This window comes from Pipra filicauda, unplaced genomic scaffold, assembly GCF_003945595.2.
Source record: "Pipra filicauda isolate LSUMZ 115617 unplaced genomic scaffold, ASM394559v2 scaffold15_size4787011_pilon, whole genome shotgun sequence".
NCBI lineage: Eukaryota > Metazoa > Chordata > Aves > Passeriformes > Pipridae > Pipra > Pipra filicauda.
This window is the reverse complement of record NW_024104096.1, coordinates 1481808-1494961: the sequence shown is the minus strand read 5'-3', so window position 1 is coordinate 1494961 and position 13154 is coordinate 1481808. Positions and strand designations below refer to the sequence as shown.

At 41.8% G+C, this 13154-nt stretch overlaps 1 protein-coding gene across 1 annotated transcript in view; it reads left to right on the top strand.

The window, feature by feature from the left end:
- Positions 1-6197: 6197 nt before the first annotated feature.
- BTAF1 (B-TFIID TATA-box binding protein associated factor 1) overlaps positions 6198-13154 on the top strand; it is a 44117-nt gene continuing 37160 nt past the window's right edge. The window contains exon 1 of the mRNA XM_027711016.2: positions 6198-6375. Within this exon, the coding sequence (XP_027566817.1) occupies positions 6362-6375 (14 nt within the window). The 5' untranslated portion in view covers positions 6198-6361. The remainder of the gene's footprint in view (positions 6376-13154) is intronic.

Below are 13154 nucleotides of genomic sequence, written 5' to 3'. Positions count from 1 at the left end.
GCCAATACAGAGTCATACAGAAAGCAGGAGACATTTTATTCCTTTATGAGGAGCACTCAGGACTGAATGTTCCACAAAGGAAGGTGAAAGAGCCCCCAAGACAGATAAACTTGGTAAATTTGACACAGGTAAGGATGTTCCCCATATAGTTCTTCAAAGACCTCTTCTAACATAAAGAGAGGTTTTTGCTTTCAGTTATAGTACCAAACAAAAGCCTATACAGCAAAATTAACCCTTTAAGGAGAAGATAAGAGAGTACAAGGGGTTATTAATATCTGTTAATCACATCTCAGTCCATCTTTAAGATGCACAAAGTAAATAGAAGAAACAAAGTATAAACTTTGCTATATCTGACTGCTAGAGCTGATTGACCCTTGTCTGCATATCCCAAATGAAAAATAGGACCAACACATCATATTGTAGCTATTTTATAGCAATTCTGGTATACAGGGAATGGTAAATTTTGATTTTCACATTACATGTGAAAAATAGGCCTAAAGTATATTCTGAGAAACAGTGTTTGCAAATTAAAAGAAAAACATTAATTGTTTTCTATCATTTAAATACAGTAGTTATAATAAAATAGAGCGAGAGCAAAGAGTATGGCCACCAGACTTGTTTTTAAATCTAATTTAAACTCATTAACTGCAGCAGAACTTGTGATGATGGCCACAGATTAGCTTTCTTTTCTATCTTTGAAAAGCAACAGCTTTTGGAAAGAGCTGGACTAGATGTGAAACCTCTGGCCTTGTTTATTCAGCATTATAGTGTGTTTCTGAATCTTTATGTCCCTGATGACAGAGGTGCTTTTCTATCTATGCTCTTTGTATTCAGTTTGTGCACACTGGAATTATATGCACTTTTTTTTTTTAACTGCACAGGCTAATGTCCCTCTTGCATTAGCTCATGAAAAAAAAAGAGGACAATTAGGCTACTGAAATTAAATAAACAAAAAAAATCCTTAAGGCCACACAAGCTTACATAATAGAAAAACTTAATAATTTCTTTCTTCATGTTATTTTCATGTTACATTTTTTCAGGGGCATATGTAGAAAGACCTGCACATTTATAGGGAGAGTTTGACCTCATTACTTCCATTTTTCTTTGTCTCTAACTGTGGCTCATTTTTGCCTGTTACCTTAATCCAAAAAAGCCCACTCAGATACTCGACAGGAGCTTTTCTCCCCTTCAGTCTTCTTTCTGGATTTGAAATACTAAATTCATTTTTACATATGTACGAATATCTGTGTATAAATGTATGTATATGCACATTATAAACATATATATAAATTTTTGTATATAAATGGAGATCTCTGCTCTCCTAAACGTCAGTGAGAGAGCAGGTATAAAGATGAAATTGTCCATGTGAGTTACTATTGTTAATCTCTGAATACTTCAGAGTTTTTAAGATGGATTTAGTGAATGTACATTTACTTTAATTACTTTCCTGACATAGAAAGTGGTGTAGTTTCTAATTAACACCATGGGGGGGAGGGGGGGGTGTCAAAAGAGGGAGGATTTAAGTGTAAACATAAAAGTTTGTTTGGAAAAAAGAACAACTCTATGAAGTGGATAGATAATACCATTTCCTAAAAAACATGCCACAGGAACAATAAACTACTCAAACTACAAAATATTTATTTAAATTAGGAGTCTGGATAACAGCTAGACAAAACTAAGAAACTTTCAGTTTTTTAAACATAGAGAGTACCCAAAGACTATCAGTAATTTAAGTCTTCATCTGCTGTAAGATAGGGTGGAAAGTAAAGCTAAGTTAGAAAATGAGAAGTTCAGGATCGTGGAACGAAATGCTGAAGAAATTACAGACCATGGCTAACAAAAACAAGGTGGTTGTACAACCTTGTACAACAAGGTTGATCAGTTGTACAGAATATCTGTTTAAAATGGAAATGGGCAAGAAGCAACACTTCTGAACAAGTCCATGCCATCTCGTGAGATAAAATCCCTGGGAACAGAAAATCACAAAAGGGAATCACAAGGGGTTTTTCTCTCTATCACATCAGGAGCCTCTCATTCAGGAAAATTGTCCCAAATTTACAATGTTAAATATGATCAGAGGTAATGAAATCTAATGAGATAATTACACAGTCCTGGTGACATTTGGAACCTTTTAGATGTTGGTGATTTTCACTAACTGATGGTTATTACAATCCTCTTTGATGTTGAGACATGGGAGCCCATCAAATTTTTTTCACAAATGTTGCTGATTCGTGTTGTGAGTGGAAGTGGCTTTGCCCTGATTTGGCTCTCAGAATTCAGCATTTCATTGGTATCTCTGAGGTGTTTTCGGACTACAAGAGCTGTCAGTCAGAATCCAGCCTCCAGCCACCATCACTTACTGTGAGGAACTCAAAAGGAAGGCCATGTACAAGTTGCCATTTTTTAACTGGCTTTCAAGAAGGTTATGCAGCTAGTAAAAAAATCTCCTTGGAGTAAAAATAAGACCATTACATTCTGAGAGTTGGCATGGAAACTAGTGAAGCTTAGATGATAAGAAAATAAATACACCTTTAAGTAAAAATTAAGCTGAATAGCAACAAAAAGTATCAATTAGCAAGAAACAAGAGATTATTCAAGAAAGTAATAAATCCTTCAGCAATCAGAAATCTGCTTTTAGTGACACCACTAAAGAGCGGTCTAACCTACAGAGATAAAATCTCAAATAAAACCAAGAAAGATTAAATAATACTTGAAGAAGAAACAGTTAAATATATAAAAATAAATAAGAATTTTAAAGTATGTTAGAAATAGTCTACAAGGTAGCTGGTCAATTTGCAGATCTTAGAACACAAAGCACCATTAAGAAACACATGTTGCAAAGAACCTGCACAATTTACCTGCATAAAATCATATTACATAAATGTATCTCAGAGAAGTTTTCCCCCAGATTATCAAAATAATGATAGTGATTAAGACACCAGCAGAGAAGATGTCTGAACAAACTGCTAAGCAGGGACAAGTTCTAAGACTAGCTTGTCTTCAGACAAGACTTCCAAGGGAATTCAGAAATCAAATAAGATAGCCACTAAAATGTGTGCAAATTATTATGAAAATAATCTTTACCAGACTAGAAGGCATCGGATGTTATACCTACCACTACAGAGAGGCTGCTGGGATCCTAAGCAAAACAAATCTAAAAACCTTCAGAACAAAAAAAACTAACTGGAAAAATAAAAATTGAAGACTAGAACATGCAGAAGATTATGTTATGTCAGGTCTAATCACAAGGGATTCCACCTGAAAAACTGTGCTTCTGTCATCTGCTATTTGCACAGCTGTAGCACTTGGGGACTGCACCATTTTTTTCCCTGGGCTCCAGCAGCAGACAGAGCACATACGAAAGCTGCAGTCACTATGAATCTGCAGACTAAGCAACAAGAGTTCACAGGTGAACACAGTTGGTAGGAGGAGGAAAACAAAAACATTTGAGATGAATGCAGGAAGTACTGATCATAACATACCAACTGAAATTATTTATCTAATATGGGAACAGGTCTGAGAGAGTACGCTGGCACAGAACAGATCTGCAGGGGGGATTCTTTTAACAGAAGAAGAAAAAAGAAGAAAATACATGGCTTCTCCTTGAAAAATGGGGCAAAAACCAAATATGCAAAAAGAATTTATATGACTTATAGAGCAGGTGAACAGATGCATGGGCAAAGAATTGGTTTTCATAGGGTGTAGGAAAAGGATTGAGCAGAAGATATGGGTGAATAGTTAAGTAACAACACGCTTTACATAAATGTCACATCAAAATACAAAAATATGTGGTGTGAAACTTGAATGAATTGTGTTTCAGTCCAGAATGCCTACTATTATGTAAATAACAGATCATTCTTTCTATCTTTTGCAGATTGTTTTGCTGGAACTGCAGTTTATCATAATTCCTGCAAGTACTCGGTGCCTAAGACCCACCCCCAATATTTTCCCCGCACTTATTTTTATCAGGTAGGATAACCTCTATGGAGTTGTTCAAAACAAATTTTATTGCATGTTTGATGTGCCCTCTGCCTTGACTGCTATTAAAGCAATGCACAAAATATTTTTAAGGAACCTAAGAGGAAATAGAGTGTTAGAATTGCAAATAACACCCGAGGATCATTTCAATAATGCCCACAGCAGGACAGGATTGCTGCTGATACCTGGCTAAACAAACATGGAAATATTATCAGGGATGTTTGCTATACATCCATGTCAACAGCACTGAATAGGCAAGAAAAATATCTCCACTCTCAGCCTGCTCCCTACCCCAATTCCCTGTTGTTCTTCACCATCGCATGGCGAAATAGCAGGCCCCCCATCCTGTGAAAACATGTAGGCACATGGGACAGGAGTAGGCATATGCCTCGGATCATGGCCAGGGACCTAGGCAGAGACACCTGCAACCCATGAGGGCACAGGATGGCAGAAAGGAAGGTGTGCACAGTTTTTGGAGTACTTCGGTAAGAGGTTCTTGGCCTCCGGCTAAGCCCACTGGCTTTTTATGTGTATTCCGCTACAGGAGGCACATTGAGCTGTCTAAAGGTAGTTACTGCATCAGAGCCGTGACAGGGAAAAGGCGTTATCTGGGTCATTGGGTCTAGCACTGTGACAAAAACTATGTCTACCACTGAAAAATGAATCTGTGGTTTGCTCTGGCCACGCTCTGTGCTGCAGAGGCTTCGGGCTGACTCACATTGCCGGTGTTTGGGGCCACTGTAATGCCAGCTCCCGGTCACCACAGAGCTCCCACTCAACGACAGGAGAGGGGACAGTCACCTGGAAAGTCACCTGGGACAAACTTTATGTAGGACTGAAGTATGGCGTGCACCTGCATGGATAAAAACAGATTGAAGTGACACTGTACCAGTGTCTTGTTTATCGAACTGTAAAAAGACAGTGATCACGCAGATGGCATTATGTCTGTTGGGAATTCTGTGTTAGTGGGGAAGGAATGAGCCAACCCATACATGAAGAGTTAACTACCCCGGTGAAAGGGAGATCATCCAGAAAGGCTGGGGCAGCAGAAATCCCGATAGAAAGGCTGGGCATGAAACACACACCTCAATGGGCTTCAGAAGAAAACTTTTATCACACAGCATTATGGAAGTTCACATGTTTATTCAAGTTTATGCCACCACTTACAGGAAAGAAAAACCTATTATTGTGTTTCCAGCTTATCACATGAAAGGTTACATACGTCAGCTAACTTGATGTCCCCGTCTGGGACCATTAATTCAACTGATTAATCGAAGTCTAATTTCTTAAACTGCATCTGATGGAAGCTGATAGCACGCACTTGGGAAGCCTGGTTTTTCCCGGAGCTCAGGGGCACTGCTGGGCGGGATCCCGGGGATCCCTCAGCACCGCCTGGAGCCCGCTGGACCGGGAGGGACACGGCAGGAAGCGGAAAGGAACGCGGCCGTTCGCAGAGGCGCCGTAGCTGGGCCGGGCCATGTGCCCCCTCGGTGCCCGGGGTGGCTGGTGCTGGTTAATACCCCCGCGGGCATTCACCAGCCCCGCACTGTGGGGGCTCCGGGATAGCGCCCGCCCACAAGCCTTGCGAGTCCGCCCGACTCGACCCGGGAGCGGCGCGGGGCACGCCGGGAGTTGTAGTTCCCGTGGGCCAAGCGTTCGCGCCGCAGCACCGGGCATGGCCGAGGGGCGGCGGACCTCGGCAATGGCGGGGGTGCTCCGCGAGCTCGCCGAGCACCCGGCCGCCCTCCCCCGCCTGGCGGGAGAGAAGTGCCACGATCCGGTGCACTGGGAAGAAACGCTCGTACTCCGCGTTCTGGTGCCTTTGTTCTCCACTCTGGGTGGGGGACTGGGGCACTATCTTTTGAGGCCCCCCCGCCGCGCAGATGGCACGCTCCGGCGGCGGCGGGCGCCCCCCCAGCCGGCCCGGCGGCTCCATGGCCGGTCCTGCTCAGTGCGGGCGCTGCGCGGGCCCGCCCTCCTCGCCCTTAGAAGCGCCCCCGCCATTGGCTGCGGCCGGGCGCCCTTGCCAATCAGGAAGCGGCTCTCATGGAGGAAGGGAATAAATACAAGATGGCTGCTCATATAAAACCAGGCATTGGGCTTCGCCCCGGCGATGGGGGAATCGAGGCTTTAACCGGCGCTCCGAGGGTCCCGCGTCGCTCCCGCCCGCGCTGCCGCCGCCCCGCCGGGGGGAGCGACACTCCAGCCGCCGCCGGCCACTGCCGCGCTCAGCCGCTGCCCGCCGATCGCCGGCGGGGCCGAGGCCGGGTGCGGCGCCCCAGAGGCCCCAGCGAGGCCTTGCGCCCTCCGCCCCGGCAGCGCCCCGGCCCCCGTGCCCGCCGTCCCGCCGCCCGCCGCCAGCCAGGCCCGGCCCCGGGCGGCCATGGCCGTTTCCAGGTCGGTGGGAGTAGGGAGGGATGGGGGGAGGAGGCCCGGCGGCGGCGGCCTGGAGCTCCTGGCCCTCGGTGCGGCCTGGCGCCGGGGGTGCGGCGGGAGGAGGGGGGCCCGCTTTCCACCCCCTTTCGCCTCGGGAGCCCGCAGAGGCCTCGCCGGGGCCGCCCCGCTGGGGTCGGGAGGTGGCTGCGTGCTCCGGCGCCTGGATGTGCTGCCTGGCCTGGGGTGACTCCTTTTCCCCCCTCCCTTCCCCGGGTTGCAGGGGCTCTGCTGGGGCGTCCCGGGCTTCCTCCTGCATTGGACACCTTTTTTTTGGCTAGTCCTTCCCAGGGTGGTTAAACTGCTAGGAAATAGGCGATTACGATATTGAGTCTCAAAAACTGGCAAGAAACCGGTTTTGCCTTTCGGAACCCTTAGTTGTAAAGTAACCAAAATAAAATAGACTTTCATGGAGAAAAGTGATTAGTGTGTTCTGGCTCTGCCTCAAGATGTTGGGCAGTATCTGCTTACACACGTGTGCTCTGGGGTGTGCCAGCGTTTAAAGCATTCACAGATACAGAGGTATGTCTTAACAGAGCTGTTTTATAAAAAACGCTGAGCACAAATTCCTGCCTTTTTTCTTTTTTTTTTTTTTTTTTTTGTGTGTGTATGTGAAATGGGCACGTTAAGCTTCCTAACAGGATAGTTGAAAGGAAACTATAAATCCAAATTAAGCTTGTGATAGATTAGCTCCAAGTCACGTGTTGGTAGTATCTCTGTACTTCCAAAGTGCTATCACAAAAGTAAATTCTGTTTCTGAAGCTGCGTGTGAATAAGTTTACAGTTCTGTGTGCACACTTATAATGGAAATCCATTCTTCATCAAAATTTGTGGCAGCAATACACCTTTTAAGACTTCTAGTGGCAGGTGTTTTATTTTGAACATTATAGTTTCTACAAAGTATCCCTTTGTTTTAGTCTACTCTTATTTTTTAGTGAACTTGTTACACACTTGTTGGGATTTTTTTTCTCCCTGCCTCCCACCCCCCCCCAAATCTGTCCATAAGAATGTGGAAATAGTAAGAACTGCTGTTATAAGACTACTGTGTATGTTAAAGTCATCATGTAAAATAGAGTAGTATTTCAATTACATTGGGACTGGTCAGTCTGCTTAAATAACTTTGCTAATGTACATATGATATGGGGGCTAAATGGAATACCAAATGGAGCTTTTCAGGTATATGCTGAGGCTGTGTCTGTTGGAAAGGCTGATTTCTGTTTCAGTTACCGAAAGGTTGCTTTAGTGGAAAGCAGCAGTGCTCTGTGCAGAGATGTAGTTAGCACCTGTTCGGGAACTCAAAGGACAATTCTGATTTAGATTTGGCTCAGTGTGGAGCACTAAAGAAGTTGGTGTTAATAATAGTGTGATATTGCTTCAGAGTACAGTTTTAAAATCCAAGTATTACACAAGTTGAACATAAAGTATAGAACTAAAGTAAAGGTGCTGTAATACTGGTGAGTTGGTATAGAATTGTTTCACTTTCACAGAAGTACACATTTTAGAGTGCTGTAACATCTTGATGATTCCTGGTGAACACCACTGTTTCTGTAATTGTAAGAAGGGATAATGTGTAGATTTGCCTTTGTGTGTGGTTTTAATAGATACAGCAAAGCCCGTCTGTGTCCCTTTGAAGCTACACAGCAACTCCTGGTAAATGGACCTTTCTGCAGGGACCATGGGAACACTGATACAGTATCACTGCTGCTTTTGTAAATAAAAGAAATTGTCTTCACCTTTTACTTCAGAACATTGAACTTCAAAGGTCCCTTCCTTTCAGGCTGCACATAATTGTGTACTTATGTGTATGTAGCAATGTAACTATACTTCTGTAAAGGGTGTACGTGGTCCAGCTTCTTTACCAATTCCATTTACTTGTAGAGATCTGCACTTTTGCTCTAGGTAGTTAGTTACTTTTTTTGATGGACCAACATAATACTTCATTGTTGATGACTAACTGTGCAAGTTTGGAGGGTGAGGAAGAAGCTGATTCAATTTCATTAGGGGTAGTTCTATTTTGGAGCCATATTTTAAAAATAAGGGTTTTTTGGAGGTGGGGGTCAGGATAGTTTTACATTGACAAAACAGTAAATTATCAAGTGGTTGTTTTCCCAGAAAAGTTTAGTTTCTGCTCTTTGGCCAATTGAAAACTTTTCTCAAAACCCAAGTCTGTTCAAGGAGATCTAAGCAAACATAGGGAATGATTTGAAATGGCTCAAAATTGGATTGAGAATCAATTTTGTAATTAGTTGTAACCTGTTGACAGAAAAGTCTCATATTTCATTCTGCATTATATGTATACATGCTTGTTTGATCAGATTCTGCTGTTACGTGGACTGAAGATCTGCTTCTGTTTAAAATAGACCCAAAAGCAGAACCATAGATACTTCATGCTACAAGATGTTGCAGAATAGTTACATTGTATATGTTTATCTTTTTGGTAATTTTATCCTGAAAAGACTAATGAATACCATCCTTCAGGAGTAGGGATAGGTGGGTAGGAAGGTTGATGTTCCTTCTGTGAAGGTGCAAGCTAATTTGGTAGGCCTTAGCTTCTGTTTCCAGTCTTAAAAGTATAGATGAAGTAGTATTAATGTTTGCATAGCTAATAAAAAAAAATCTTGATAATGGAACAGAGGAAAAGTTTTACTTCAGCTTCATTCCTACAAAGTGCATGGTCCAAACGAACAATTGTAGTGGCTCACTAGTGATCTTTTTAAGATACTTCAGTTGAAAAAGTAATACTGCCAAGAAAACAACAGCTCTCATAGACTACTCAGGATGATTTGGTCTGTGTAAATTTACTACTGCTTTCTAGAGATTTCAGTGTTTTCATTTGTGTGAATTTGTGTATAAATGGTAATATGTAGATTAGGAACCTAGTTTTAAATAAATAGTAATGTCAGAAGGCTGTGAGACTAAAACTCCTGGAACTAAGCAGGCCTCGTGTATTGCTCTCAGCTTTTGAAGTGTAGGGCTGTGACTTCACAAGAACAAATGGCTGCACGGGCTGCCATCATTACTTATGTAATATTTCAAATTAAATACCATCAGAAATATCTAAATAAATCAGAAATATCTTTTATGTGCCCTGTGTATCTTTTAGAAATGCTTTTCTAGTCTTATCACAAGCTTTCTCTATAACTAATTCAGTTTTTAGCTTCTTTGGAAGCTATTACTTTAGGCTGTTCTTGCATGAAAAGCAAGAGTTAAACTGAGCAAGTGTGTATTCAGTGCTACTTAGAGGCCTGTGCCTAAAGCATCAGACAGATGCTGTATAACCAATGTGGTTACAGGAGTTCAGAATCAAAAGAGGGGGAAAATAGTGTAACTTTTCTGTTGTTGGTAGAGATTAACTTGAGGACCAGAACAGTCGAGTGCCTTTGACTGTGTTGCTGTTTGTGGGAGGGAGTGCTGACAGTCATGGGAAGGGAGGAAGCAGAAGTAGCATGTGCAGTGCTGCCCAGACGAGATAGAGCCTGAAGTTTCTCAGACACTCTTTTCTAACAAACTGAAGTGAGAGTTGAAAGTCAGGATTGTACATTAAGAATGCCAACCTGCTCCAGTAGATGGAACTTTATTCTCACCGAGGAGCTTATCAATACACTTCTTCTATTAGTATGTCTTGACAGCTGTTTCAATTTCCTGTTCTTTCTCGTAGTGTTTGTAATGTAATTGGCCATATGTGTTGGGGTGCATTGTCAGTTGTAGATACATATGTAGTAGTTTACAAGTAAAACTGGTACAGCCTAATGCTGTAGATCATATATGGAATATACAATTCTTATGGAATTAATTATACTAATTTTAGCATTTGGTTGACTTCCATATGCAACATATAATACTGTGACCCAGTGTGGTCATGGAGCTCTTGTTTTATTCTGGATGTTCCTTCAACTGCTGTGTAGGAAACAAGGTTTCTCCATTGTCCTCAATCCCGCCTTCATGGCTATAATTTACCTATAAGAAGTAAAATCACAATCCATCTTTATGTGTATCATTGCACTTCTGGTTTTTGTTCTGAATTCTGTTCAGTGTTTTTTCTCTTGCTGGCTGATTGTGTATTTGAAAGTTGATTATCAACAGTTCATGTGTACTTTAGTAGAGGCTTGAGTGTTTAGGGCTGTGATGCTGACCAAGCTGGGATTTGACCAAATGATGAAGTGACAGCACAGGAGTGTCGGGTCAACAAGAAAAGCTCAGGCATCTCCATTAAAACTAAGGTTGAATTTCACAGTGACTGTCAACCCTGGACAAGTCTAAATTTTAATTTAGGGATGTTTTCTATTTTTGTACTAAGAAATAGTGCCTGTGAGGAAGCTTCTGGGTGTTGAAATATGATTTCAACAACAAACTCCTTGGAGTATTCCCTTGCCTTCTGATGGGTACTAGCTAGCAGTTTTTCAAAGAGCTCTAGGCAGAGTGTTCCAGGGACGACACCACTGAGGATTTCTTGTACAGTCACACATTTTAATGGGTTGGAGGATACTCTGGGGTAGTTACACAGTATTCTGAACCAGTTGGCCTTTACTGCCAGAGATTGCTCTCTGGACAGTTACACATGGTGGTGCACACAGATGTGAAGTCCAAACAGATCACTTCATTGGCAGCAGTGATCAGTTTGCTGTCCCTTTTAAGCCTCAACTGATTGAAAGCAACACATTAGAATTTTGGTCATTTGGAGTCCTGTGGGGACCCAATCCAGTCAGAATACTTACTCTGGGCCAGTTGGGATCTTTATACAATTCAGCTGCACACATCTTCTTTTGCCACCATTTTGAAGACAACTGTTCATAACTGTAGCTTGACCTGGTCACTGATTATCCAGCTACTAGCTTTCTAATGCCTCTATCGCTGAAGGGCTTTGTTTGGGGTGATACTTTTGGCAGCAAAGAACTGCAGATTAGCTCGAAGAACAGAACAAGTCACTTGTTGCAGCACTTGCCGACTGTGCCTGGGTTTGGGTCATGTCTAGCTTGGTTTAATGCTGAACACGTGAAACTGGTGACTAGAAGATGGAATCACCATGGTACCTGGAGAGTGCCACTAAGTTAGTTTTAGTGGCTCTTTTGTAAGTGAAATGGCTCAAATGCTACTGGATGCCTGTTCTTAAGCACCTGCATTGATGTCTTTGTGTCAGGAACATTTCCAATCAAATGTCAGTGTAACAGCTCATAAGGTGTTTCTTAGAAGAAAAATACTTAATTTGAGTGTAATGCTGATTGTAAGAACTTTAATTACTGCTTCCAATTGTGTCTTGATGATATACTTCATCAGGGACTAGAAAATATCAAATTTCTGAAGTGAGAGGAAGAGTTTATTTATGCCTTTGAGTAAGGTAATGCTTGGTAATGAGCTCATAGGGGTTGTGTATGGTTGCTGTCCTTTAGGTGAGATGTAGTTGATGAGGGATTAGCAGATGACAGAAGGATTATCTGAACCATTGCCTATGAGTTAAAAGTGAAGGACTTTTAAAAAAAGTGAAGGATTGATCACAGCAGTTAAAGTCCAGGAAAAGTAGTTCTAGAGATGTATTTAATTTTTAGCATTTGTTGGTATTGAGATTTTTTTGTAACAGTTCATATAACTTTCTTTTTAGTCTTTTTTTCCTCAAAGTACTCCCTGTATTTCTGTTGTTTGCTTTTGTCTTCCATAGGCTTAGAACAATTTTTCTGACAGACTGCATTGAAATATTTAATGAAGTAATTAAAAATGTTATCTGTATTTTAGAGCATCACACTCTTACCACACTGCTTCACAGTTCTATGTTACATTTGTGAATGATGTGAGCCACATGGTGCCTGCTTACAGCACTGTCTGTAATGAGAGGCAGGAACCACATGCCATGAGAGAACTTAGTTCTTTTTGGCTTTAGTAACTAGTTTAGAGACTGTTAGTTTGTCCTGAGAATGATGGCCTTGTCAGAACTTACAAAACTTCTTTCCAAACTGCAGATACTCAAAAATAATTTGTTTAGGATCTTTAAGGTTTGTTTTTTTTTCATTCTTAATGAAACTCAGAATGAAAGCTTTAATTTAAAAAAAAAAACCAAAAACTAGCACTACTGATCAGTGGCAACTTTTGCAGAGCTACCCTTCCAACCCAAGCAGAATTCAGGCTCTGCCATACTCTGCTGCAGCAACACCAACACTTATTTGGAGCTATTAAGATTTTTAAATTATCAACAGTTTGGGAAGTCTACATCAGGGGAGTCTGGGGGAGAGAAAGAAAGAATGATTAGCATGACTAGGAGTACTGTTAGTCAGATGTTGTTAGCTAATTCTCTTTCCATTTATCTTGCTGGGTTGAATGCTGAAGCCTTCCTGTTTGTGAATATATATGTGTGTGTGTGAGACAACTGAAAGATTTTTTTTGATTTAATTTGCATTTGTGTGTAAGTTAAGTGTATTGCAATTTAAAATCACAAATTACAAACCAAGCATACTGCAGGTTGAAAAAACCCCCAAAACAACAAACTATATTTTGTAGGTAACAGAGCTTCAAAAAGTTGTGGGTTTTAGGAGTGAAGATGTAGTGTTGTAACTAGGTTTGGAATTCGAGTTTTTGAGGGTAGGCCAACTTAGTGGTTTCCTCCTGTTTTGACACATGACGAATTCTTGCTGAGGAAGTGGTCAAAGTTGCACATTCGGCTTGACTTTGAGATGAAAAAAGATAATTTAATAGTTAAAGGAGTGGGTGGTGCTAAATGGCAGACATGAATATGGAACCCTGAAGTTTCACGGAGA